Below are 27,853 nucleotides of genomic sequence, written 5' to 3' on the forward strand. Positions count from 1 at the left end.
CTGGCTCTGCTCAAAATTCTGATTCCTCCTCCCATCCTGGATAAATGCTGTGGCCCGCGCACACGCACATGCACACACGTGCACGCGCACACGCAAGCACGGCCGTGAGCTCCTCATCACTCAGTCTCTGTGCCACTGAGATCTTATTACATCAGGGGGGACTCATCTTGTAAAAAAGCAGACAGACTTGATCAAGGAGACCTGTTACCCAGAACTGTACGTAAACACGGACGCTGCCCTGGAGGTGTGCTCGGGTTAGCGTTGGCCTGCAGACTGACGGGTCCGGGCTCCATTCCAGCCAAGGGCACGCACCTCGGTTGCAGGCTCCATCCCCAGCCCTGGTTGGGGCGCCTGTCGGAGGCAACCCATCCATGGGTCTCTCACATCGATGTTTCTCTCTCTCAAAAATCAATGGAAAAATGCCCTGGGGTGAGGGTTAAAAATACACAGAACCCCCTGCGGACAAACTGAGAGGGCTGAGCGCTTGGGAGAAAAGTGTTAAATGCCAATGACTTTAAAATAGTTGAGAAAAGTGCACATTACAGAGATCAAATACGGTAAATGTTAATTCTTTGTTCTTTTGTCTTAAAAGTTTTACACTTATTTAAACATAGTTTATTGATTTTGAGAGAGGACGGGAGAAGAGAGAAACAGCCATGGGAGGGCACAACACCCATCGGCTGCCTCTGCACACCCCCGACTGGGGATTGAGCTGCAACCCGGCGTGTGCCCTCCCGGGAATCGAACCCCCAACCTCCGGTTCACAGGACGATGCTCAGCCCGAGCCACAGTGGCCAGGGCTAAACTTTTTAAGTTGGGGAAAGTCACCATCAGCTTAAGAGTATATATGTCATCAAATATTTAGTGAATATCTACTTATGTGAAAAGTCCTGGGAGATTCAAAGAATAAAGTACGGTTCCCGCTGAGATGATGCTCGTGGTGGGTGCAAAACACTTGCCCAGGACCAGGACTTGGTCTGCACTGGGAACATGGAGTAAAGGTCTGTGATTTTTTACCTTTATTGTTGAAAGTACATGGTATTTTTTTAAATAAAACATTTTTTAAAGTAGAACCATTTTTTTTCTTACTAAAATAATTTTTTAGATTTATAAATGGCTGACTTCACTTCCTACAGGCTGATGACGTGCTGTTAGGAATTCTACACCTGTGAACAACTTGAGGCGGCACTGGCTTTCCCTCTGAAAACAGGCTCATTAACACCAAGGTGCAACCCTGGCCAGGTGGTTCAGGCGGTAGAGCATTGTCCTGATACCCAAGGCTGCAAGGCTGCGGTGTGATTCCCCCGTCAGGGCACGTGCCAGAATCAACATCGAATGCAGAAATAAGTGGAGCAGCAAATCAAGGTTTCTCTCTCTCAAATCAATAAACACAGCAGAGTACAGCGTTTCTCTACAGTGGGTGCTAGCTAGTGTCTTAAACCTAGAAAAACGTACATGTTCCTGGTCTAGGACCTGAATTCAGTGCCCTGGCAGTCTCATCAGAACACCCCCGCCACACACACACAAACAGGGTGAGGGTTGGGGGTCACCAACCTGGATGGGAGATGGTAAGCAGTGCTGTCCCAGGGACTAGCTGAAATTAAGAGTGGGTATAGCCTGGCCGGCGTGGCTCACTGGTTGAGCGTCGACCCATGAACCTGGTCACTGTTCGATTCCCGGTCAAGGCACATGCCTGGGTTTTGGGCGGGTTCGGTCCCCAGCAGGGGACATGCAGGAGGCGGCCGATGGGTGATTCTCTCCTCATTGATGTTTCTCCCCCCCTTCCTCTCTCTGAAATCAGTAAGTGTTTTTTTAAATCCTCAACAGAGGATATTTTTTCCCTTGCTTTTCAGAAAGAGTGGAAGGGGGAAGAAAGAGAAACACTGATGTGAGAAACATCAATCAGTTGCCTCCCGCACTCGCCCTGACCGGGGCCGGGGATCAAGCCTGCAACCAAGGTAGGTGCCCTTGACCAGAGTCAAACCCGGGACCCTTCAATCCACAGGTCAACACTCTAACCACTGAGCCAAACTGGCTAGGGCATTAAAAACATTTTTTTAAAAATTTTAAATAGAAGTGTATATAATGAAAATGTCCCACTTATAAAAGCCATGAGGCCTATAAGTTACAGACGCAGCAGGCTCAGAAAGGTACCACTGATGGAAATTACGGCCCAAATGGACAAGACCTAGAAGTCACTACTCTGCTCCTTCCCCTAAAAGCCTGGAACACCATGTAGCTCTCACGTGGCACTTGGCTGCCTTCATCAGGGCTCTTTGGTGTCTGTGAATGAAGGAATGTAGTTTTAGATACGTAACCAGAGCTGCGGAGTCAGGGTTCTGTTTTCATTTCCTCTCTCCTGTCCTCACACAGGATCCGGACACTGTGTGCCATCCGACCGAAGCCAAGAATGGAGCAAGCTCTGGTCAGAGCAAGTGAAGGCTGGGGCACACTTGTGAAATTAGGCTGAAAGATCGTCAGCTGGAAAAGATGAAAGCTTAGGGAAGATATCTCTAGTCTACTAAACTGTGAAGAAAACTACCATAAACATATTGTCAAATAATAGCATGTGATCGAACTTCATAGATCACGTCTTCTTAAAAGACAGTTACTGAGGACAGTGTTCAAAACATACCACATTCAATAAATATTTCCTGAATTAAGTTGAAAGTATAATCCTCACTTTGGAATGGCTACAGTTTTATTATAAATGGAAATTTATTATAGAGAATTTACAGAAAACTTATCTTTTACCTACCAAATATCTACTATGTCCAAAACCAAATTCATTAAATAAAAATCTTTGTGGCAAATATTCACACGAACCAAGAAAAAAAAGATTTCCAGATTTTTATTTCTGGAACTGTACAGGTATTAAAGTACAACAAATACAAAATAATGCTCAAAAAAATCAGTGTTTATGTACAAATATTAAAATCAATGCAACAACAGCAACTTCCTCTTGAACATCTGGTACTAAAACTTGTTCTGATTGTCACTAATTCATCTCATACAGGGTACTTGTTTCAAACTGGGACCATTAGAATCACTGGTTTTCTAAGAGGAATTTTAATATCTACCACATTTAACAATAAAACTAATAGTTTCCTCCTTTTCGTGAAAAATTAAGAACTTTTTAAAAAACATAGTAATGTCAATATTCTTATAAATTATTTCATTTTCCATTTGTAGACAATGTGCTTTGAAACTCTGGGCAACAGTCTCCTTGGTGGTCAGGTTTCTTCCTTAGTTTACATTCAGAGTTGAAAGATGCACTAGAGACTTTGGTTAAATTCAATAGTTAAAGTCACTATGCTCTGTTAGAGCTGATGTCCTCAAACACTTAGGACCCTCAATTGTACAAATGAAACGGAAAACAATTGCACGATGCTTTGACCTAATTGTACACACTTTAGTACTGTTTAAACAGTATTCCACATCCTTCAAGTAAATTCAGCAGCTGAGCATGACAAGAGGAAATCCGGACGTTTAAGAAGCCAGCGTGAGAAGACGGACCGTGGCTAACAAGTAAATATTGCTATGGTCACAGCACCAGTCACACCCCACCCCGCTGTCCTCTCCAACTCTCTGTACATACAGACACACCAGCCAACACTGCAACTGTTCACCATGGATTTTTGGTTTGTTCATACAAAAATAATGCAGCAAAGGAAAAAAACAAAGAGAATTTATCACAGTTTGTTATAAGAATTGTGCTTAATGCGTGGTAGTAAAGGCATTACTGTCTCTTCGACTGCAGATCAGCTATCCTCGTGCTCTCAAGCACAATTCTTCTAACAAACAGTAACAAACTCTGTGTTAATAAGCTTAAATGGAGAGGGGGAAAACAGTCAATCCAGCTTTTAAAAGAAAATTCAATAAATAGCTATTTTACATGGAGAGTCATAGGGTACAGTTTATGTGTCACATCACGCATGCACAAAATGGTATTCTACACGGCAGACAGAAAATACTGAATCAGATCTAAAAAGTAGGAAAAATTTACATATATATACAAAAATCTTGCAAATTATTGCCTCATTTTAACAAGGAATTAGAAGTAAACGCTGCCAGCCCATCAGCGCTCTCTGAGGCTGAACCTGGCTGGCGTTTAAACATCTATGAAACTAGCTGGAATTTATTTTCTCTCATATCATTTTCTGAATTTTGGTCAAAAACTTTATTCAAATAACTAAAGTGTCCATTCCACTTGCTGATAATCAGAACTTTAGATAAGAAACACTGTTTCCATCTTGTATCAAGACCCCAGCAATGCACAGATGCACTGACCGTATCACTGCTTCCCCTCGAGAGCGGGCGTGCTCACTAAGTGCTCCTGGCGGAGCTGTCGCCTCTGCAAATCACTTCACACGGACCAGCCACTGGAAGCCCAGAGTGGAAATTAAAGTTAGGACAATGGAAGGTTATGGCCGGTATCTTACTAAATCACAGGAGTTGTACTGATCTTACAGAACTCAGGTCCAGTTTAGCACAACACCACAGCGATCAGCAGCTCACGCCTCAGGTAAAGCACCTGACGCAGCACTCGCCCAGGCTCCCCATCAGCCACTGTGTGCACACAGGATGCCAGGCTTCAGGTGCATAAGTTAGAGACAGATTTAAGTTACTAACTTACCTACTCTGTCCACTGTGCTAAACTAAACTTTATGGTAAATGTGCTACACTGTGTAAACACTTCAAAGCAATCTTCATTAAAATGCTGCAAAGAAAAACAAGAATACACTTCATCCAAAGCAAGGATGTCATTGCAGTTCACAGTCTGTATAATAAATACCCGCCCCTCCACCTTGGCTAAGGTCACTACGATCTACCTACGCATCAGCACTGCCTTGAGGTGATGCAGACTCGCAAGGTTCAGCAACGCAGCCACACGTTTCAGCTGTCTGCGAAGCAAGGCAACTCACAGAAACTGAACGTTCTAATTAAAGCGGTGCAAATAAAAAAGTAAAACTCTGTCTTAACTGAAATATAAAAGCAAAGCATAGTACATCCTAATACTGTTACGTGTTGTTTGAATTCACCTTGTAACTCAGACGCTGTCTACGGAGCACAGTGGCCAAGGTTTGTGACAACAGCTTCTCATCCACGATGTCAGCCACAGAAATAAAACTGAGCTTGAGACGCACCTGAGCGTCTACACTGTATACACTTCAAGTGGTAGCGTACCATTCTACTTCAGATAGTAACTCACATTTTCCTCGCCATCTGTTCAAGCTAAACAAAACGTGTAAACACACTTCAAGGCTCTCCTGCACCGTTGTAAAATATTGAAGTCCCTCCTTGACATTAACACTTTGACCTGTGCTACAAACACCACCAGAGGCGTCCCAAGTGTAAACCATGAGTGGCAATGCCCACCCCGGGCTCTGCAGACTGGGCTGTGCTGGTCCACTGCCTGGCAATAAACAAAACCACCAATGACCGGTATGGCTTTACAATCACGATCTTGACAGTGGTAGACAAACTCCATCTGGATACCACATCTTCAAACGCCCAATCTGTAGCCAACAAATGAAGTTTCATAAAAATCTCCCAACAGTAAAAGGACCGATTCTGTGGAAAGTGCCCTGGTGAGTGAGAATTGGGAAGCAGGATCCCCTCGTCGTCTGCACAGCTCCTCGTGCGGCCTCCACAAGATGGACTTGCTGTTTGTAAACAGAAGTGCTCTAGTTGAATAACATGAGAGAAGTTTCCATTTTTAAAAAGTCCTTGCATGTTTGTGCAGTTTAAAGAAACCTACCCCTGCTTAACTTAGAAAACCAAAAAATGCTACATTTAGCAGGGATCAGATCGGTACCTGTAAACACGGTTATTCCACTGCATCCGTTACGGCAAAAGGAATTTACACGGAGAAACCACTCCATTCAGTTCCGAACATCTGCTGGTTTTGAGCTGGTGGCCTCTGTCTACAGGTTTTGAACATGAGAACAGAAGAGACTAGAAAAAGAAGGGTGTGGGGAAGAGGTACTGGGAGGTGAGGAAGAGATGAGCAGAGCTTAAAGCTGCACCACAGAGTTCGATCTTCATTCCCAACTCTGCTACCCTAGTTCATTTCCACATTTATGGATTGAAAAGTGAGAATATTCTTGATAAATCAAGACATAGTTCTATACATACTGACATCACTGATGTCATAGTGAAACGTTCAAACTTCCAGTGAAAGACTAAGCAAACCTGATGTGTCCCTGTTCACTGGCACTGCAGCCGCAATGGGCCCCATGTGCCCAGGTCACTCGGAGTGGAGGGCGGCATGCTGGTGCAGAGCGTGGGCGCTGATGAAGCCGTTGGCCTCGCCGGCAGCCAGGCTGCCAAAGTCAGACACAGACACAGCCATTTTGGCGCTGGCAATGTGATGCGCATGGCTCTCAAAGTCCACACCCAAGTTATTCACAGACACCTCACTCATGAAGGACTCGGGAACAGCAAGGCCCATTTTCAACCTCTTGGCTGGTCTCTCTGACTCCTCACTGCACAGGTTCACGGGGTTGAGCTCCGAATGGTAAAACCCAGTCTCGAATAAGTTAAAACAGTCACTCTCCCCACTGCTGGGCAGGGCAAGCAGCTCCTCCGTCACCACTGGCACGTGGTTCACTTGTGCGCGGGGTGTGCTGCCCAGGGGAGGAAAGCCATCATCCAAGCACGTCACGTCCGCGGGGCTGCAGCCGCTCGCCACACTGCCGGTCAAAGCTGAAAGAAGAGCAAGAGAAGACGGTTCCAGGAAGTGGTCCGATGTCAGGAAATAAGGACTCAACTTCACCCTGAGCTCAGAACCCACCGGGGCCGTTTTACCTGTCAAGTCGCTTGCAGTGAAAGAGCTGAGGATGTTCAGCTGTGGATCAGGAACAGGCTCAGGTCGGCTGGAGGTTAAGACGGAAGAACTGACTGTCCCACCCAGAGCTTCTGTTTCATCTACCAAACGATCCATATAGTCCCTGAAAAACACACCCAGTACTGTGACTGCCCGTCCCGGGGAAGACAGAGGTCCCGGGTCAGGACCACGGCACTTACGTCACTCCAGGGTGGTGGTTGTACCGCTTCTTTCCAAATCTCGTCTGCTGAGCAAAGTAATCGTAGCGCTCAGATTTCTTCCACATGTAGTAGAACGCTACACACTCGGCCACCGTTCTAGTCTTCACCTAACAAAATAGTTGGATTTTTAAAGCAGACCCAATACATTTTTAATTAACTTTTTTTTTTTTTTTTAAATATGTCTTTATTGATTTCAGAGAGAGGAAAGGAGAGGGAGAGAGAGAGACAGAAACATCAATGATGAGAGAGTCATTGATCGAGCCCACACCCGGGCATGTGCCCCGACCGAGAATCGAACCCCAATCACTTGGATCCCAGGTCAAGGCTCAACCGCTGAGCCACGCCCGGCCGGGCTTAACTATTTTTTTTTCAACCCATGGGACATCTTCTGCCCTCCCAATTATGAAATCCTGAACACTTTTTCAGTGAAATGTCTTTACATTCACATTATTTAACAATGAGGCTACCTTCAAAAGCCCACGGTTTGTTTTTCACTTAAACCAGAATGCATTAGTTTATAAAATAAATGTGCATCTAGAAATTATCTTACACCTTTTCGAGAAACCCTAACATACCACATCCGTGACTTTTCTTCACTGAATGCTCACTGACTCTGACTGCAGCAGGTCCTTAACCCTGAGGGGTCGGGCCGTGATGGGCTTCACTGGAGCCTGTTAATCCCTAAAACTACAGGCAGATCCACTTTCCTGGGAAGGACTGAAGCTTTGTCACACTGTCAAAGGGCTCCATGATCCAAAAGAGGTTTTGGGTCCCCATGGAGAACGGAGCAGCCTCCTACTGCATCTGGGATTTAAGGTAATTTTCTACCTAAAGCATGGTTTCCCCTCCAGCAAGCACTTGGCTCTTGGCTCCTCTAACTGCATTTGGCTACAGGTAAGAGTTCATATATACTGACAAAATTCTCTATCATGACCAATACACACTTTCTCCACTGTGGTACCCAATAATGAAGCTTAGTAACTCTACCCTGATTAGGGAGCACAATACAAGATAATAACATACAGACAAGCTTCTTAAACCAGAAGAAAAAGTTCACCTTTGAATAAACATCACTGACTTTGTAGAGGAAACAGTCTTCTCGGGGCAGGGACCTTTCCTGTCTTAGTCACTAATGTATCTCTAAGTACTTAGAAGAATGTCTAGTAAATGATAGGACTTAGGTATTTATAAAATGAATGAATTTCCTAAGTCACTGTAAAACTAATGTTTGGGGGGCAACCCAGACGTCTTTAAAATATCAATCTATTAACTAAACACACCAGCTCATCTTTGAGAAAACATTAAGTTTTCACACATACAACAAAGCATGAAACTATTCAACTCACACTGGAAGGCCTAGCTAATGCAATAAAACAAGAAAAATAAATTAAAAATACACTGAGAAAAACACATGAAACTTTCTCTGTTCACAGATGACATGATTGTCTATATAGAAAATCCCAAAGAATCACCTAAAATACTCCTGGAACTAATAAAGGATTATAGCAAGGTGGCAGGAGACAAGGTTAATATGCAACAGTCAACTGTTTTACTATATATCAACAATGAACAATTGATATTTGAAATTAAAACCACAATATCATTTATATTAGCAGCCCCCAAAATAAAATACATAGGTATAAACTTAACAAAATACATTCAAGATCTACATAAGAATAACTGCAAAACTATGATTAAAAAAATCAAAGATCTAAATAAATGGAGAGAAAGTACATTCACGGACAGGAAGACTCATTATCGTTAAAATGTCAGTTCTTCCAAACGTGACCTGCAGATTTAGTGCAACCCTGAACAAAGCCCCAGCACATTATTTAGCAAATAATTTTAGACAAAAGCACGTAACAGCCAACACAACACTGAAGAACAGCAAAGTTGGAGAACTGACTACAAAGCTACAGTGATCAAGACAGTGTGGTGTTGGTGAAAAAACAGATTAATGGAAGAAAACAGACAGCCCAGAAGTAAAACCCACAAGAATACAGACACTGTTAGTGGAGAGGAGGGAATAGGTGAAGGGAGGACAGCCCTTCGACAAATGGTGCCAGAAGGACTGACACCCACACGCAAGAGGAGTCTAGACACAGGCCTTCCATTTGCCACAAAATTAACTTGAAATGGATTAGAGGCCTAAGTGTAAAATGTAAAACTATAAACCTCTTAGGAGACAACAGGGAGCAACCTAGATGACCTCAGGATGGTGATGGCTTTTTAATTTTTTTTAAATATATCTTTATTGATTTCAGAGAGAGGAAAGGAGGAGGAGAGAGAGAGAGAAACATCAATGATGAGAGAGTCACTGATGGGGCTGCCTAGCCCGCAACCCGGGCATGTGCCCTGACCGGGAATCGAACCCCGATCGCCTGGATCCCAGGTAAACGCTCAACCGCTGAGCCACACCCAGCCGGGCGCGATGGCTTTTCAGATGTGACACCAGAAGCAAAATGTGGGGAAGGAAATTAGATTGGACGTCACTAAAACTAACGTCTACTCTGCAAAGAAACTGTTAAAGGAATGAAAAGACAAGCCACAGACTGGGAGAAAATATTTCCAAAACACACCTGATAATACACTGTTATCCAAAACATACAAAGAAACCGTAAAACTCAACAGTAAGGGGAAAACCACGAAAACACCTCACTAAAGAATGGGCTTCAGACCTAAACAGACACCACAGACGATGCGCAGATGCAGAGCAGCACACGAAAGAGGCTCCACGTCCCACGCCATCAGGAAGTGGCGCGTAATAGCCACAGGCTGCCACTGCCCACTTAATAGAACAGCCAGAATCTAAAACACTTAAGGCCACGTGCAGAGGACAACGTGGGAGCAGCAACTCTGCTTCCCCACCAGTGCGCACGCACAACAGCGCAGCACTGTGAGGACAGCTTGGCAGTTCTTGCAAAACCAAACAAGCTCTCGGCCATATGATCCAGTAATCACAACCACCGGCATTTATCCAAAAGGGGTGAAAACTTCCGTCCACAGGAAAACCTCCACACCGATGTTTATGGCACCTTTACTCCTGTCAAAACCTGAAAGCAACAAGATGTCCTCTAATAGGGGACAGATCAAGCTGGTACCTCCACAGGTGGAACAAAAGAAATGAGCTATCAAGCCACAAAAAGACATGGAGAAACCAAGAATGCACACAGCTAAGTCAAATACGTCAACCTGAGAAGACTGCGTGCGGTCTGACCCCAACTACGAGACATCCTGGGCAAGGCAAGCGACTGGAGAGGGGTAAAAAGAGTGGTTCCAGGGGTTAGTGGGAGGGACGCACAGGCGGAGCCCAGGACCTCCAGGGCAGTGGAGCTACTCCGTATGACACTGTAATGGTGGGCACATGTCATTACACCTTTGTCCAACCCTTAGAATGTACAGCACAAAGAGTGAACCCCCGTGTGAGCTGGGGACTTCCGTTAGTCAAAATGTAGCAATACTGGTTCATTAACTGTAATAGACGTATCACATTAATATAAGATTAATGCTCGTGGAAGCTGTGTATGTCCGGGCAGGGCAGGGGGGTAAGGGAGCGCTGTGCACTTTCTGATCAATTTTTCTGTAAACCAGTAACTGCTATGAAGTCTCTTAGTAAAAAGAAAAAAGCATAAAATATGGACCTACACGTCTAAATACTTCAGAATCCTTTGTCCCTTTATGACGAAGAGAAATGACAATAAAGCTAACTTCAATGAGACTTAACTATTCTGAATCACTAGAATACTCTCTCGAAAAAAATATATATATTTTTTAGAGCAGTTTTAGGTTCACAACAGACTTGAAAAGCAGAGCTGCCACATACCTGCTCCCACACACAGAGCCCCCCACCTCACACCTCCACCAAGGTGCACTTACGACAACCGCTGAACCTACACCCAGGGTCCATCGTTTACACTGGGTCACTCCTGGTGCGGGACAGTCTGTGGGCTTGGACAAAGGGACAACGGGGTGTGCACCATTACAGTGCACACAGAGCAGTCCCACTGCCCCCGACATCCCGTGCTCTGCCTGTGCGTCACTGACGCCTGGAATCGCTCATCTTTTTACCATCTCCACAGTTTTGCCTTTTACAGAATCATTCCTACAGTGTTGGAATCCTACAGCGTGCGGCCTTTTCAGACTGAATGCTCTGACTTGGCAGCGCGCATTTACGGGCCTCCATGTCTCCCTGTGGCTGAGCAGCAGTCCACTGTATGGGTGCACCCGCTTATCCTTCACCTGCTGACGGTCATCTCAGTCGCTTCCAGGTTTTGGCAATTATGAACAAAGCTGCTGTAAACAACCGGCACAAGTCTCTGTGCGGACAGTTTTCACGTCCCTGGGGTGAACACCACTGACGGACTGTATGTTGAGACCATGGCTGGTTCTGTCCTGCACAGTGGCCGCACCGTTCTGCATGCTCACCAGCAGTAAAGTTTCTGTTGCTCCACATCTCCCCGGCGCTGTTGTTTTAGAATATTTTTAGTTGCTTTTAGGAACCAATGTCTCTCCAGCACCTGCACTTCTTGCTGAAAAGAAACATTTTTAAGACCACGAAGCTCTAAACAGTTTAGAAAGAAATGAAAGTCAGGGAAATGGTAGAAGAGTAGGATTTCCCGAACTTCAGTAAACCCGCCTTCAGAGTAGAGGCGCTGGCTGTGCGTGTCAAGGGGACCGCGGGGAGCAGGACTGGAACTGGCGGCGGGGAAGCCTTCACAAGCTGGGCTTGTGTTTCTACCCGAGTGACCTGAAGGTTAGTTGCTTATAGTCATGGTAATTACTAAGCAAGTTCTTTGTACTCCTTTGCCTGACTTACCTTGTTCTTCTGTATGAGATAAAAGTCCTTTCCAAACAGCATGAGCGCGTGTTCAAAGCTCCGGCACTCCTCTTCTGTCCACGCGGCCATTCCCTCTGGAGAAATTTTAAACAAAGTGCACTAGCCTTAAAGCCCTTTCATATGAATCACAATTCACTTTCAGTATGTTTTCCATATTAAAGGCCATCAACTCTCTCGCACACATGCACACACGCACGTTCTATATGTTGGAGATTTCAGTTAGGATTGCCAAAAGTATGCAAACTATAAACCTTATCTAAAGTCTAGAATACCAAAATATAAACACTGGTGGGGGGTTTTCCTGCATGGTGGGATAAGAATTTAATGTTTTTATATAATTTACACTCACTGTTGGTCTGATTTTTTTTAAAACAATGAACATATACATATACATATGTATATTATTACTTTTTTTTTAGTTAGAATAAAGTTTTACTTTATGGAAAAAGCAGCTTTATTCTGGTCTTACATCAGAACCATAAGTTCTTTAGCTAGAAACCATAAACAATAAATATGTATTTACTTAAAGTCGGTTTTCAGAGTGCTAGGCTCTGGAAACGTGAAGGAAGAAACAGCCCATGCTTTCAGAAGGCTAGACCCCACTCAACACCCGGCAGACGCCAACAGTGGTGAACTCCAATCTACCTGATGCTCCGGCAGGCAGGACTAAAGTGTTCCCTCAGTGACACTGGGGGCCAGGTCCCCAAAGCCATTAACAGGAGTCCACAAGAAAGGTGAAAAATACTTTGAACTAAGAAACTTAAAATAATTCTTACAGCAGCAGCTTTTACAAGAAAACATTTCAATAGACTACCTCAACCTACAAGTTTAATGTACTGTTCCCAGCTTTCATACTTTCCCAAGCCCTCACTATACTATCACGAAGCAGAGCTTCACTCTACACATCCTGAATGAAAGCCACGGGCAGGAAACCACTCGTGCAGTGACAAAAACACTGACATTAAAGTGAACCCTTTTCCTTGACACACACAAAACACCACCGAAGCCTCCTTGGGAAGACTGTTATTGCATAATTACTAAAAAACACTTCTTGCAATAAAGTCAATGGAACACATCATACATGTTTCTCTCTTAAATCTTTTATCTCTTTTCATTTCCTTTTTTTTCCCCCCCCAAAAAAAAGAAAAAGAAAGAACAGTTTTCCCAGTGAAGCGATAAAACAGTTCTTTTTAATGACTCTGGCTGTACTGTCATCTCTGGGGTCTGCTCTGTGCTGTGACTATTTCCTCAAGAAAGTGGAGGTGACGAGGAACTAATCTGTAATCTCTGGTATGTCTAAAAATAGAGGACAAGAGAAAGGAAACATTTGCTACGAAGATGAACAAAGACCTTACAGAGTGTCACAGGGCTGTTCTGTCCCTCACGGTGGTTTGCTTACTCTGACCCCACGTGACCGCCCGTCGCTCCCCCGATCCAGAGCTTCTTACCTTGAGATGCCTTTCCGTTGCAGCAATACCTCTCGATCGCCTCCTTCATGTCATGGTTACACTTGAGAAGTTCATACAATGCCTGGAGAGAGGAAAAACTACTCAATAAAAACAACCAGAAGTTCATTCTTAACAACATTAAAAATGAGCAAATAAAAACCCAGGTGTATTTCAAAGTCCTGCCAAGTACTGGCTAAAATGCTTTTTAATTCCAGGACATTCGGGGGCATGTGTGCACAGACGTTGAGTCCACATGGCCACCTGCAGACTGACTGCAGTATCCCACGCGTTCCCGGCCCATCCTCACTCCACCTCTCAGAAGTCAGCTGCCAGTATCATTCTTGACTTTTACTGCCACGTCTTCTGAACTGGGGGACCCCCCCTATTCTACACTATTTTTTCTAGCCAGGAAAAGCTAGAACTAGAGTCCTCTTGATCACCCACCTCCTGCCTCTGAGAGTGTTAATGAAAGAGCAGAGCAGCAGGTCTGGACCAGAAGTGGGGGTACTTTGGCAAACAGGGTTTATAATGGTCTCAGTCACTGTCATCCACCATGAAGGATCTCTTTTTTAAAATTAGAATCTCTTCCTATTAAATCTGTTGGAAATTATGAATATACTAAATAGAAGTAAACAGTAATCGATTACAAGTTAAGTAATACTCTACCTTCCCAAGTAAGTTTCAAGGAAGGCAAAGATGGTTCAATACTGGTAAAGCTATTACTGTATCAATAGGTTAATAATCACTACAGTAATAATCAATCATGAAAAAACAATCTCAATAGCTGCTGAAAAAGCAACTGGTAAATTAGTACCGATTTCTAACAATAAGTAAAAAAACTATAGTAGCTGTGAGTAGACAGTTACATCTGTCACAAAGACAGCCCATGTCACACCAAGGGCAGGTATTACTCCTAATGCAAAGCCTTAGCTGCACTACTTTCCATGAAAAGCAGGCCTCCGTCACTGCCACTACAGTGTCTCTGAGAGCCACGGCCAATGCAGTTAAGACAGAACAAGAGTGAGAGAGACAATGATGTAAGGAAGGAACAGACGTGTAATTATTCAGTAACAAATTTAAGACTAGAAAACCTAAGAGAAACAGCTGGAAATCATTAGTTTCACTAGCTTGAGAAAAAATTAAATAATAATTGACATCCCTCTATATCAACATACAATTATAAATGTAACAGAGAGCCCATTTACAACAGCACTGAGTACACATACACATTTTAAAAATATTGAGGAATCAGGTGCATGTCATGTTAAAACAAACAAAACATTCCCATGATAAAAAGGTAAAATAGAGTGTCACAGATCACGGTCTTGAAGTGTAAGGGTTAATATTTTGAAGGTACTGATTCTTCCAAAATTAATTTATAGTTTTAATGGAATATCAGAATAAAAATCCAATGGGACTCCCCCCGACAGCTGATAAAACTACTCTGAAGTTCAGCCAGTGTGACGTCTCTGTGTCACCTGGGAACAAGTCTAAGTTCACCCACCTCTGGGTTCTCGTTAGTCAGGACCACCTGGCAATTCAGAGTGAAAGGGGGGGGCGAGGGGCAACATGATGTCAGAGGGCAAAACAAGGGGTATTCACAAAGCCCTTAATGGGCAATATTCCTGCCACCCCACCCCACCCCACCCAACCAGGAGAGTGAAGTTCAAGAATAAACTGAAAGTCCCACAGACATGTTTAAGTAGGTGATGCTGCAACTACAGAATGGAATGGCCATCAAGAATGAGGGATCAGCCCAACCAGCATGGCTCAGAGGTTGAGCATCGACCTAGGAACCAGGAGATCTGGTTCGATTCTCAGTTGGGGCACATGCCCAGGTTGTGGGCTCGATCCCCAGTGTTGGGGGGGAGCAGGAGGCAGCCAACCAATGACACTCTCATCATTGATGTTTCTCTCTCTCTCCCTCTCCTCTCTCTGAAATCAATAAAGACATATTTAAAAATAAATAAATAAAAAATGAGGGATTAGGCGTGCGCGTTAGAAGAGGCGACGCGGAGGTGGCCCGGCTCTGTGGGACCGGGACCTTAAAGATAGCCACAATGGCTGAAAATGGTGATGAAAAACTGGCTGCTCTGGAGGCCAAAATATGTCATCAAATTGAGTATTATTTTGGTGACTTCAATTTGCCACGAGACAAATTTTTAAAGGAACAAATCAAACTGGATGAAGGCTGGGTACCGTTGGAAATAATGACAAATTCAATAGGTTAAATCGTCTAACAACAGACTTTAATGTAATAGTAGAAGCACTGAGCAAATCAAAGGCAGAACTCATGGAAGTAAGTGAAGATAAAACCAAAATCAGAAGATCTCCAAACAAACCTCTACCTGAAGTGACTGACGAATATAAAAATGAGGTAAAAAACAGATCTGTTTATATTAAAGGTTTCCCTACTGATGCAGCCCTTGATGACATAAAAGAATGGTTAGAAGATAAAGGTCAAGTACTAAATATTCAGATGAGAAGAACATTGCACAAAGCATTTAAGGGATCCATATTTGCTGTGTTTGATAGCATTGAATCTGCTAAAAAGTTTGTGGAGACCCCTGGACAAAAGTATAAAGATACAGATCTGCTAATACTTTTCAAGGAAGATTACTTTGCAAAAAAAAATGAAAAAAATGAAGAAAGCAAAATAAAGTGGAAGGTAAATTACGAGCTAAAAAAGAACAAGAAGAAAAACAAAAGCTAGCAGAAAATGCTGAAATGAAATCTCTAGAAGAAAAGATTGGCTGCTTGTTGAAATTTTCGGGGGACCTAGATGATCAGACCTGTAGAGAAGATTTGCACATTCTTTTCTCAAATCATGGTGAAATAAAATGGATAGACCTTGTCAGAGGAGCAAAAGAGGGAATAATTCTGTTTAAAGAAAAAGCTAAGGAAGCACTGGATAAAGCCAAAGATGCAAATAATGGTAACCTACAATTAAGGAACAAAGAAGTGACATGGGAAATACTAGATGGAGACGTGGAAAAAGCAGCATTGAAAAAAATCATCGAAGATCAGCAAGAATCCTTAAACAAATGGAAGTCAAAAGGTCGCAGATTTAAAGGAAAAGGAAAGGGAAATAAAGCTGCCCAGACTGGGTCTGCTAAAGGAAAAGTACAGTCCAGGGCAAGAACACTAAATTTGATAGTGATGATGAACGTGATGAAAACGGGGCATCAGGACCAGTGAAAAGAGCAGGAGAAGAAACAGACAAAGAAGAACCTGCATCAAAACAGCAGAAAACAGAAAATGGTGCCGGAGACCAGTAATTTAGTAAACAAGTTTTTTATTCATTTTAATTAGGTTTTCAGCTGTTTGTCTTTGGAGACTTTTAAAAAGAAAAACGAATTAGATCCACTTCAATGTCCACCTGTAAGAAAGGAACATTTTTTGTTGTCTAGCTTGTCTTTTTTTGTTATTCAAATGAGGATTTTTTTTGATGTACAGTTGTATGTTATTTCAGATTGTTCAAATATCAAAAGAAAGATTCTTGTACTAAATTGCCTTTGTAATATGAGAATGTATTAGTACAAACTAATAAAATACATACTATGTAAAAAGAAAAAAAAAAGAAAAAAATGAGGGATTAAAGAATCCTCAATGGCAAATTAAGATAAGATTTAAGTGATTAAGCCCGGCTGGGCGTGGCTCAGCAGTTGAGCATCGACCTAGGATCCAGGCGATCAGGGTTCGATTCCCGGTCGGGGCACATGCCCGGGTTACGGGCTCGATCCCCAGTCAGGGACGTGCAGGAAGCAGCTGATCAATGACTCTCTCATCATGATGTTTCTATCTATCTCTCTCTCCCCCCCTCTCCTTTCCTCTCTCTGAAATCAATAAAGATATATTTAAAAAAAAAAAAAATTTAAGTGATTAAGAATGTAGACGAGTACCTAAAGAAAGATATGGGTGTATGTATAGAAAAAAGACCAGAAAAGACATGAAACAACACAGAGTGATGATCACTAGGTTTCAAGATTTTTTTTTTACCAGTATTTTCTAAGTTTTAAAAACCTATCCGAAAGAGATGTCCAAATAAATAAATAAAAAGCAAAGCAAAGCAAAGCAGATACTCAGCTGACATTTAAGAAATACTTGCATGAGACGTAAGCCACTCAGAAGCTGGGGCTACCTGTTCGTTGTCTCTCGTGAGCGTGCCCGCGGAAACCCTGTCCACCATTTTCTCATTTCCAGTTCTCAGTGCAGTCTCAACAAGGTACTCCTTAACTTTGCTCTCGGAAACCACACCGGGACGCCAAAGCAACTGGTCTTCATGGTCTTCATTCTTAGACACTGTAAGGAAAACCCCCTTAGCACGTGGAAGCAGTGAGCACACTGAGCATGTAGCAAATGCTTCCTCTCCCTTGACCAGCTGTTCACCCGTTCAAGTGACCAACTGGAGGGACACCAGCAATGGGATTATCTGCCAAGTTGTGTGTTTCATTAGCAAAGGTTTAAAAACATTTTTAAAAATTTTATTAAGAACCAAGTGTCCCAGGGGCACACTGGCGAGAAGCACCGTCCAGAGAAGGGTACGGAGTCCGAGTCCTGTGCTAATTCTGAGAGAGTATTCATCATCAAAACCAAACGCCTTCCTTACCGTTCTCACTGTCGTCATACTCTCCGAGGTAAGGGGGGATCTCTGCCTGGTACTGTAAACCGATCATTATTTCCTATAAGAAAATTCAGAAGTAAAAACAACTTATTATAAAAATAAATACTGGAAAAAATTTCCAACTCATTAATCAGTTACCACAGGTCAAAAGAAACTTCATCATGTAGTAACAAAATTTCTTCTTTATTTCTTTATTTCTTTATTTATTTAAGAGAGGGGAAAGGAGGGGAGGAGAGAGAGAAACATCGATGTGAGAAACCAACATCGACTGGTTGCTTCCCGCACTCACCCTGACCGGGAATCGAATCCTCGACCTTCTGGTGCATGGATGACACTCAACCAAATGAGCCACCCAGCCAGGGCCAGGATTTCTTAAATTATTTTTTAAATGTTTTAAAAAGCTGCTTTAATACTTTGGTCCAAATGGTCTACTAAGTTATGATGGTAATTCAACTTACCTTCCTCAAATCTTCAGGTGAGTTACCACTGTCTGTCTCAACATCTTCAACCTCTGATTCTTTATCTCCATCACAAGTGGTATTTGCTTAGAGGAAAAAAAATAAATTTTAAAAAAAGTTTTTATTGCCTATTTTTGTGGCACCTGGAAGAGGGGCTGGCACATGGAACTTATTAAAATTTGCTGAATAAATGAGGTCAGCACAACTATACTAAACCTCCTGTATTGCTCTCAGGTCTCTGACATGTCAAAAGAAGCCCAGGTAGCAGCCCAGGTGGGGGTGCAGTGTCCTGTGATCACTCAGTGTTTGGTCAGCAGTGGGGAGGCACAGGGCACACCACTGTGTCGCCTCAGGAAAGACAAAGGCCTGAGTCCCCTTCCACTGACCAGACTGGGACGCACAAGGAGCTGCAACCCAGCCGTCAGTCAGGCTGTGCACACCTGTGCACCTGGGTTTCAACCTGCCCACTCAGCAGCTCTACCAGAAGTACCTGAGAAGCAAGCAAGCTGCATCGAAGAAATTTCTCAGTTCAAAGACCTTCTAACTAGTCCTGACATATATTAAGGGTTAACACCAAGAACTGAAAAGAAAGGATTAGATAAATCACTAAAAATAAAAAATACTTTTTGAGCAACTGAGTTTTCAAAACCAAGAGAGTAAGGGCTTTCTAACAGAAGTCCAAAAAACGTCTGCAGAACTTCATGGCTGAACTAGGATTATCATAGCAACAGGCGAATCCTGGGGGAGAAACAGCCTGGCACACCTGAGCAATGTTTGAATTTTTAAATAAAATATAAGTTGACCTCTGTTCACAATAAAAAAGGTCGTATTCTTATTCAGACTATAACAGCATTTTATTTCCACTAAGTAAAAAACTTAGACTATTTTGACAAACTATCAAATGCAATAAAATGTACTCAAGCTAGAGCAGCAACCCTGCTATGATCAGCAACGACTGGGTTTCTTACATCGTAGAGGCCTTGGGAAGAAATCAGAAGTCTCGTGGGAGGTCACTGATGGCGTCAGGTCATCTGCGGAAGACTGAGTCTCCTCATCATCACCTGACAACAGGTCTTTTGCTATTTCCTCCTGTAGAACAGGAATGCAGGGCCAGTTAGAATGATCCCATCTCATCAATTTTTAAAATGTCTTCTTATAACATTATTCATAAACGTTATTATGGTACTATAATATAATTAAAAACTACTTGAAGCTCCCTTAGTTTTGAGAGAATCTGAAATTCTATAATTTACATCCTGTAAATACTTAATAACATTTAAAACTTAATCGTATTTAATAACTTTATAGATTTACAACAAACAATTTACCTAATTTGTGGATTTGCAGAGAGCTTATCTGAAGCTGCAGGCTAATTTTTAGTGACTTTAAAACAAAAATAAACTCGCTTTTTGCCAAAATAAGGAGTCTGCCCTCAGTATCTGAGGGTTCGCATCCGCAATTCAACCGAATGCAGATATGTGTACTAAGGAGGTAGGCCCCCAGTGGCTGGGTGTGTACTGAGCATGCAGACTTTCTTCAGGTCAGTATTCCCTGCACAACCCAGCGTAACGACTATGCACACAGTACTGACAGGGCGCCAGGTATTACAAGCAATTGGAGATGGCTCACAGTGAGTGGAAGGATGCACTAGGTCATTTTACACAAGGGACTGGAGGACCCTTGGATATGTGTATTCATTGGAGGGGGCTAGAACCAATACCTCCTTTGCCCCTGACAGATACTGAGGGACTATAAAAGCCAAAAAGTGTCATTAAGTCCATCCTTCCAGTAACATGGAAAGCCCGACTAACGAACAGCTCTGATTAGAGGTATGATGTCGGAGAAGCAGGTCTGGTTACTTCTGTGCCAGTGTGCAGTCCCCTGTGCTGGAGCACAGGGGCACTCCGTGTTGTGAGTGACGGTGGTCACCAGGTCTGTGGTGCATTAATATCACATTTCACTGAAAAGTGGGAACATAACTCACAGGAAGAGGTTCCAAGATGTGGATTCCTCTCCCTGCCTGAGATCGGAAAGGCCAGGGAAGCTTCCCAGGGATCTGTTAGCAGAGACAGTGGCCGTGTGAATTTCCTCAGCAGGGACCAGGCCTCCCCACAACCAGCCTGCCAGAGACGCGTCCCCGAGGCCTGGGCTGCCATACCACTGTTCCCCGTGGGGCCCCACACATAGAACTTCTCTCCAACCCTCCCTGAGTGAGCCACTTGGTCTGAAGGCTCCTGGGGGATTTACTGACCAATGCATTCAAGGGTACTCAGGATCCAAAGAGGTTGGGGCAGAATCTAAGTTTAGGCAAAATACACCTACATAGAAAAGACAGAAAACTGTGGAACTCAAACATGCCAAGCACTATGAAGCCACGACCTTTAAAGTAGTGTGATCAAGCCAGACGGCATTTCCATCAGCCACCAAAGTGGTGAGCAGTGGGTGGTAGAAGCTTCCATTTCATAATTAGGAAAACCTTTACGGTAAGGAAACGCCGATAAGCAGTCAGTGGCTAGGGACCTAGAGTTGTTCTTTTAGATGATCGTACTTACCTTGTCCAGCGTCATGTCCGGCAGTTCATCTGCGAGTTCGCTTGGGGAACTGTTTACACTGGAATCCGCCACGGCTGGAAGCGCAGGTTCATAGCCGTAGAAGGCCAGCAGGTCCTCCAGAGGCATGCTTCCCTCCTGCGAGCCAGGCACACACCACACTCAGGACACGCCCGGGACCGGAAGTGATCCTTACTCCTTATATTTGTATCTCTTCCCACTCTTTTTTATTCATTTTCATGTTTCATTAAAGAACAGAGACCACATCTACAGCTATGCTGCACTAAGGACAGGAGTTAAGGGAGGTGGGCAAGCAGCCACTCTCAGGAACAGCCCCGTCCCTGCCCAGTGAGACAGGGTTAGTCTATCCAGGGGGATGTAGCTCTTAGACCTTCACTGGAATTTACTTAAAGACGACCTGTATTATTTTATCCTGATTTCCAAGAATGTGATAAAATGCCAAAAAGCAAAGCTGTCCAAGTACAGGAAAGTTGAAGTCTTTAAAGGCCCACAATTTTTCTGAATCTACAAATTCAGTAATAGGTGATGTTACAAAGCAAAGATTTAATTACCAGTGTTTATGAAACAAGATGAAAATCACAAGAGTAGGACCCAGGTACTTATGTGACAAGACAAGTGTGTAACTCTTGGCTCTTGATTATTTCTCAGTATCTCCCCCAATTTCCTTTAAACTCACTAACAGCACAGCAGCTGCCACGACCACCACTGAAAGAACAGAGCCTACGTATCCAAAAACAGGGCTTCCCCCGATCAGACATCTCCACACTTTCCACACTCGGCAGCCACTGAGCCACCTCAATTCTGACCGTCTCACTGACAGAACAGACACCGAACAAATAACACGCACGTGTACATCGCCCTTATGTCACGTGGCAACTAGACTGCGGTCTCCCTACCCTCAATAGCAAGCACGTGGCCAGGGGAGGTGAACTATGGGAACACCTGGGACTTCTCCCCATGCCAACAGCAAGCAGTGTCCTGCCCCTAACAGCTACCGGGAGAAGTGTCTGTTCTGAGAAGCCTCCATGACCCTCCACACCAGGCTAAACATCTACTACACACACCTTCCCTCTCCCCAGCTCTCGCTGCTTACGGCGCTCACACTGCTTAGCATCCACGTTACAATCTTGGTTCCCACTTGTCCCCACACTACGCTGTAAGCTCCCAGATTTCAGGGACATTGTCAACTTGCTCGTTTTGCAATCCCAGGACCTACCACAGTCCTTGGCTTAGTGCTAATGTTCACTGGATTATCGTTCTCAGTTTTTCTAGGTCACCCACTCAAGAGATACGAGGGAGCTGCCTGAACAACGCCAGGCAGAGCTCAAGACTCTTGGGCATCTTTTCTCAACAACAGTTATTTTATCATCACCCCTTAAAGAAGCAATAAGTAAGACTTTTCTTCTTGAGTATTTCCTAACAATCTTATCTCCATATTCCCAAATATGTGTGCCCTTTATAGGAGATATACATGTTTTTAAATGACTAAATCTAACCGCAACTGTTTTGGATTAATGTGCCAAATGAATGAATGCATTTAGAAAATTCCAGGTCTAGCAGAGTGAGCCAGGGTCCAAGCCTGAGGACCTATCTGCCTTGTCTCCCTGTGTAGTAACATGAGTAAGAGCCCACCCCTGCCTCAGAGTCAGCAGGAGAGAGAGATTATGTAAGAATGTGCTTTGTCGTCCTCAAGAAAAAAGAGTATGAAAACTCAAAAGATTATTATATTTAATAGTATTCCTGAAAGGTTTTGTTATTCTGTGCTGATTAGAAATCTGCAAATAAGGTTAATTTATAGACAAGTATAGCCCTACATTTTCTTCAAGATGACCCCTAGGCAGGCCTCTCTTTGTAGTGCTGGTATAAATATGTGTTTAAAATCCAGCTCATTTGAATTTATACTGATTTTGGATTTAAAAAGTTATATAAACTATATTTACTCCTGCCAACTTTTTAAAAGATGACTGGGGGGGTAGAAAATGAGACATTACTAACTTACATTTTAAAATAGAGTAAAACTTTCTCTGTTTTAATTTCGTTATTCTACCAGATGATAAGTAATTTCAAGGAAAAGACCTCTCCCTGTATCTATTGCAGCTGAACTCAAGCCTGCCCTCAGGAGACAGTGAGGCCTGGACAGAACTAGTCTAGGCCACACTGGACTACGCTCAGCCGTCCATCTGTGAGACCATCGGGTGCCTCCTTCACTGCGCTGGTGCAAACTTGAAAATTAGGTTAACAGATTTAAAATAAGTCTGAAAATTAAATAAAAATGTACTTATTAGGCTATCCTCCAAAATAAAGAGAAAACCAATGACACTCTGTAAAAAGTAGATCAAAACAGCAGGTTGCAAAACAACTTACAAAAGAATTTCAAAACCTCTGCTGAGGGTCTGCATTACGGTACTAAAGCAGCACCTTTACCTTTTCCAAGTCCTCGATTTCAGAGCTGAAGTGTTTGCCCTCACCCATCACCTCCTCCTCCTCGAGGGTTCTCTCGTCGTCATAGTCATGCACCAGCATCTCCGCGGTGGGGTCGAAGTCATGGTCCTCAGAAGACAGAGACCCAACTGCAATGAAACAGACCCAGTCACTTTACAAGTTCAAAGGCTATTTACAAAAGAAAATAATTTGTGTTCCTCTGCCAGTTCCCTTTAAAGTTTATATGTGAGCTTTATTGAGAGCATTTACTATACACTTTACAACTTATGAAGTCAGACCATAGAATCCTGAGAAGATATCTAAACCAGCACAAGCAGCAGGCAGCGCAATTCAACAACCTTCACAGGGGTGCAGCCCCTGAGAATAAGACATACGATAGCAGGAAAGTTATTTTTAAGTGGAGTGGTCCCAAAAAATGTCCTAATAGGAAAGTCCAACTTGCTTATGAGGTTAGTGTGATACATCTGCCTAAAAGCAGCAGAAAAATGTCGGAGGGATTATGAATGAAAAATCCCACAAAAATCTGTTATACAGTCCGGCCGGTGTGGGTCAGGGGTTGAGCATCGATCTAGGATCCAGGGGATCGAGGTTCGATTCCCAGTCAGAGCACATGCCCGGGTTTCAGGCTCGGTCCCCACTTGGGGGAAGCCAATCAATGAATGACTCTCTCATCATTGATGTTTCTCTCTCTCTCTCTCTCCCCCCCTTCCTCTTTATGAAATCAATAAAAGCATATTTTTTTTAAAAAATCTGTTACACACTAAGGCTAAAAACTTTGGGAGGAGAGAACACAAATGTTACCCAAATTCTAAACCTCAAATAAAGGTGGAATATGCAACAGAAATCTGGTTTTTGAACAAATACAAGTTTCTGTGAAGCAAGCAGCCATACAGCAATTCAGTCTTGAAAGGCCTTTCGCTTTTCACATTGGTAATGGTATGTCAGGCTCCCCAGCATTGATCAGACAGGCATTAAACTGGAAGTGCATGCTCTTCTTGAATTACTAAAAAAGTTCTTAGCAGTATGTGAGGGGAATATGGAAAATCACATCTATAGGTTTTGGAAGATTTGTCCCATTGCAAGTTGCTTTGGTCAGTTCATACTTGCTTATATAATTGTGATGCATTTTAATGGCAAATATGAAGTTAACAGGATACTCTGAAAACCAAGTGGAAAAATAAATAAGATCCATAATCCCAAGAGAATAAAATCAAATGATGAAAAACGGGAATTTCTCCATTTGTTTTACTGCAGAATTTAATTCGATTAGACCAGTGACTCTCAGAGCAGAGAACGAAGTATCAGAACCTTGGGATGAATGGAGGGAGAAGTGGAAAGATACATATTCAACATAAAAAGTTTGCTCTCGTTAGTCAAGCTCCTCAATATTTTGAAATTTCAAACACTTAAGGACAGTGTGAGATCATTAACAAAATACTGAACTAGACCTAAGATTTTTCACTATGGAAAAAACCACAGACATAATTCAATGTTTTTGATTCTGAGTTCAGAGAACTCTGATCATTTGCACCAAAAAATATATATAACTTCTATTGGACTTAATTCTTTAGGAGGCTGACATTATGATATTCCCTTTTTAATGCTGAAAAATATTACCTGCTCATTTAAAAACCTATTAAAGTATGTAAGTTAACTTTATTTTTAAAGAAAAAAATATTTATTAAATAGCTCAAAAGCAGAGCATCCACCACTACAGATTTTCTTTTTCTGAGGAATTCCTGGAAACCTCTGCAGTATGCCAAGTGTCGGGGTGACACGGATGGTAACTTTCTACCTCTGAGGGCAGAGTTCTGCCCTCTTCTGTGGTCCCCACATCACTTGGCTGGCGCAGCAGGCTCCCTGTTAAAGTGGAAGGTATTCGATAATAGCCAGAAATGAGGGGCCTCGGGGTCTACTCTTGGCTTTATCCCTGGCTTTCTGGGACCTGAGGCAAGTCATTTAAACTTCTGGGCCTACGTCCAGTTTTTCGTTTGTAAAACACACAGGGTTGGCTCAAATGACCTCAAGAGTCTCTTCTAGCTCTAAAATTCTCTTTAAAATTGACTAATCGATTGAAAACAGGTTATAAATTTGCTTAAACACCAAAACCACAGTGTCTTCTTGCTTTTTATTTAGATTGCAACTTCTTAAAAGCAGACAGTGATACAAAATGGAAAAATTCCATTATCATCCAGATGTTTGGCAACATGCACATAAATATTCTTTTCCTGAAATCAGTTATAACAAAGAAATGTTTGTCTCAAAATTAGAGAAAGGTTTTAAAACAACTTTTAAATGTAAAGACGTAGACAGCTATTTTTAAAAGAGCCGCAAATTTCTTGCGCTTGGTGCTAGCCACTTTACAATACCCTAAGTGGTAACTGAGTGAGACCTCGAAAGTGGGCTGAAAACGAGAAGTAATCTGCAAGGAAGGGCCCTCGCTCTGAGGCAGGGGCGACGTGGGCCCTGGGAGCTCATCCAGGCTCTGCTGTGGACTAGCTGACCCGGCGGCTACTCCGAAGCGTCCTCCGGTGTGAAGCACGGGGCGGGAGCGGCTCAGAGGGACCTCTCCCGCAGCCAGGGGACGGACTGGCGGCCAGGAGCGGCGGGGGTGCGGGCGGAAACAAAGCTGCCTCGCGCTCGGCACGTGGGCAGGCCCTCACCTTGCAGCCACCGGTGCCTCGCGGGCTTCCTGCCCCGAGGGCTAAGACACGCTCAGGCTGTCTCACCTCAAAAACTCTGCCACTTCTCCGTGCCAAACTTGGAAACTGTCTTTTTTTTTTTAAGGCAGCTTCACCTAACTCTCCAAGTTCGTTCCTGACACGGCAGGCGGCTCCCAGCTACGGAGACCGTGGGCTCGGAGCCCGGGCTGCCCGGCCTCCTGACACATCAGAGCCGGTTTCGCGAAGAAACCAAAATTAACAGCTCCCCGAGATTCCCGAAGTTGTGGAAAGATGACTTCGGGTTAACTGTTTCTGGCTTGGAGGAAAAAACACGCGCGAGGGTTAAGGAACAGGGGTCTGCCGTCCGCTGTGCAACGCGGCGCTTTCTCAACAAGCGAGACCAGAACCAGAGGCAGGAGCCCGGCGGGGGTCCGGGCGCGGCGGGGCTGCTGCGCGGCGGCCCCCGGGGGTCACGGCCCCGGCCGCGCCCGGACGCCCGGGCAAACGACAGACCGACTCCGCGGGGGCGCCGTCCCGGGACCCACCTGGGCTGGAACTCCCGAACGCGGCCTGGGGAGACAAGAAAGCGCGCGGTCAGGGGCCGCCGCCGCGGACCCGCCCGCCGCGCCCGCCCGGCCCGGGGCCCACCGAGCCCCGGGCGCCCGGCGAGCTGCCCCGCGCCCCGTCCGGCCCTGGCACCTGCGCCCCGCGCCCGGGGCGCCGTCCGGGCCGAGCGAGGCCGGGCGCAGCGGGCCGTCTCCCAAACCGGAGCGAACAGCCTCCGTCCCGGGCGCGGGGGCGCCGGTGCCCCGAGGCGCCCAGACCCCGGCCTCCGCGCCGCACGCCCCGCCTCGCGCCCGCCGGCCCCGGGGGACGCGGCCCCGGCGCGGGGACAGGCCGCCGAGGGCCGGGGCGCAGCGCGCAGGGCGCCCCCGACCCCGCGCCGCCGGCGCCGCATCCCGCCCTCCGCGCCCCGCGGCCGGGACCCCGCCGCCGGACCCCGCTCCCGCCGCCCGCGGTGTCGCGCCCCCGCCCCGCCCGCAGCCCGCCCGGAGGCAGCGCCCGGGCTCCGCGTCCGCCGCGGCCCCGACTCGGCGCCGTCCCGGCCCGGGGCTCGCTGCCCGCCGCCGCCGCCCGCCCGCCCGCCCGCCCGCCGCGGCCTAGTCCCGCCGGAGCCCGCGCCGCCCCGCCCGCCGCCGCCGCCCGGGGACGCGGGGAGGCCGGGCCGCCCAGCCGGCGGGGACGGGGACGGGACGCCGGCCGCCCGCCGCTCCCGCCGGGCCCGCTCACCTCCGCCATGTTGCTGCCTTCAGGGCGAGCGAGCGAGCGGCGCCGAGCAGGCCCCGGATGGCGCCCCAGCCAATCGCCGCCGCCGCCGCCCGCGCCCCCGCCCGAGGCCCCGCCCCCGCCGCGCCCCGCCCCGCCCCGGCCCCGCCCCGCCCACCGCCCCCCGCCCGCGCCCCCCGCCCGCCGTCCGGCTCGCCCCCGCCCCCGCTGCAGCAAAGTTCCTGCCCAATCGGCGGCGAGCGGGGCGCACGGACGCACGGGCGCCGGACGGACCCACGTCCAGCGGGTCGCGGCCCGAGACCCACCGACACCGCGGGGGACCGGCGCGGGCACAGCGGCGCAGACCCCGTAGGCGAGGGCGTCGCGAGTAGACGGGCGGGCGGCGGGCTCGGCCCGGGGCGACGGCGCCGCCACCCGGCACCTGGGCGCCTCCCGGCGGGCCCGGGGCCCCGCGCGGCCGGGCGGACTCGCAGG

The 27,853-nt window shown here is 45.5% G+C and overlaps 1 protein-coding gene and 1 pseudogene across 5 annotated transcripts; one reads left to right on the forward strand and one right to left on the reverse strand.

The window, feature by feature from the left end:
• Positions 1-2,835: 2,835 nt before the first annotated feature.
• On the reverse strand, positions 2,836-27,454 carry MIER3 (MIER family member 3). Of its 4 annotated transcripts, XM_081132671.1 has the most exons (14): positions 27,383-27,454; positions 26,638-26,662; positions 23,412-23,557; positions 20,970-21,104; positions 20,402-20,473; positions 19,386-19,506; positions 18,418-18,503; positions 17,945-18,017; positions 17,477-17,637; positions 13,336-13,417; positions 11,867-11,961; positions 7,030-7,157; positions 6,811-6,953; positions 2,836-6,708 (listed from the first exon to the last, which is right to left on the reverse strand). In XM_081132671.1, exons 1-14 carry the CDS (start codon positions 27,389-27,391, stop codon positions 6,251-6,253), a joined length of 1,734 nt encoding a protein of 577 aa, XP_080988797.1. In that variant the 5' UTR covers positions 27,392-27,454; the 3' UTR covers positions 2,836-6,250. The 4 variants fall into 4 exon arrangements, with proteins under 4 accessions (XP_080988797.1, XP_080988798.1, XP_080988800.1 ...); XM_081132672.1 differs by lacking the exon at positions 20,402-20,473; XM_081132674.1 differs by lacking the exons at positions 26,638-26,662; positions 27,383-27,454 and adding an exon at positions 26,227-26,289.
• On the forward strand, positions 15,332-16,613 carry LOC308554982 (lupus La protein homolog pseudogene; annotated as a pseudogene). Its single transcript has one exon. The product of its transcript is annotated as a lupus La protein homolog pseudogene (transcript).
• Positions 27,455-27,853: the final 399 nt, after the last annotated feature.

The sequence above is a fragment of the Miniopterus schreibersii genome, assembly GCF_964146895.1.
Source record: "Miniopterus schreibersii genome assembly, chromosome: 3".
In the NCBI taxonomy this organism is placed as follows: Eukaryota; Metazoa; Chordata; class Mammalia; order Chiroptera; family Miniopteridae; genus Miniopterus; species Miniopterus schreibersii.

Excerpts from the sequence above, each read along its gene's own strand:
- MIER3 (XM_081132671.1), bottom strand. Across the intron at positions 23,558-26,637 it reads GTTCGGGAGTTCCAGCCCAG|TTGGGTCTCTGTCTTCTGAG; the intron begins GTGGGTCCCGGG and ends GTTTCATTGCAG. Across the intron at positions 13,418-17,476 it reads TCACGAGAGACAACGAACAG|GCATTGTATGAACTTCTCAA; the intron begins GTAGCCCCAGCT and ends TCCTCTCTCCAG.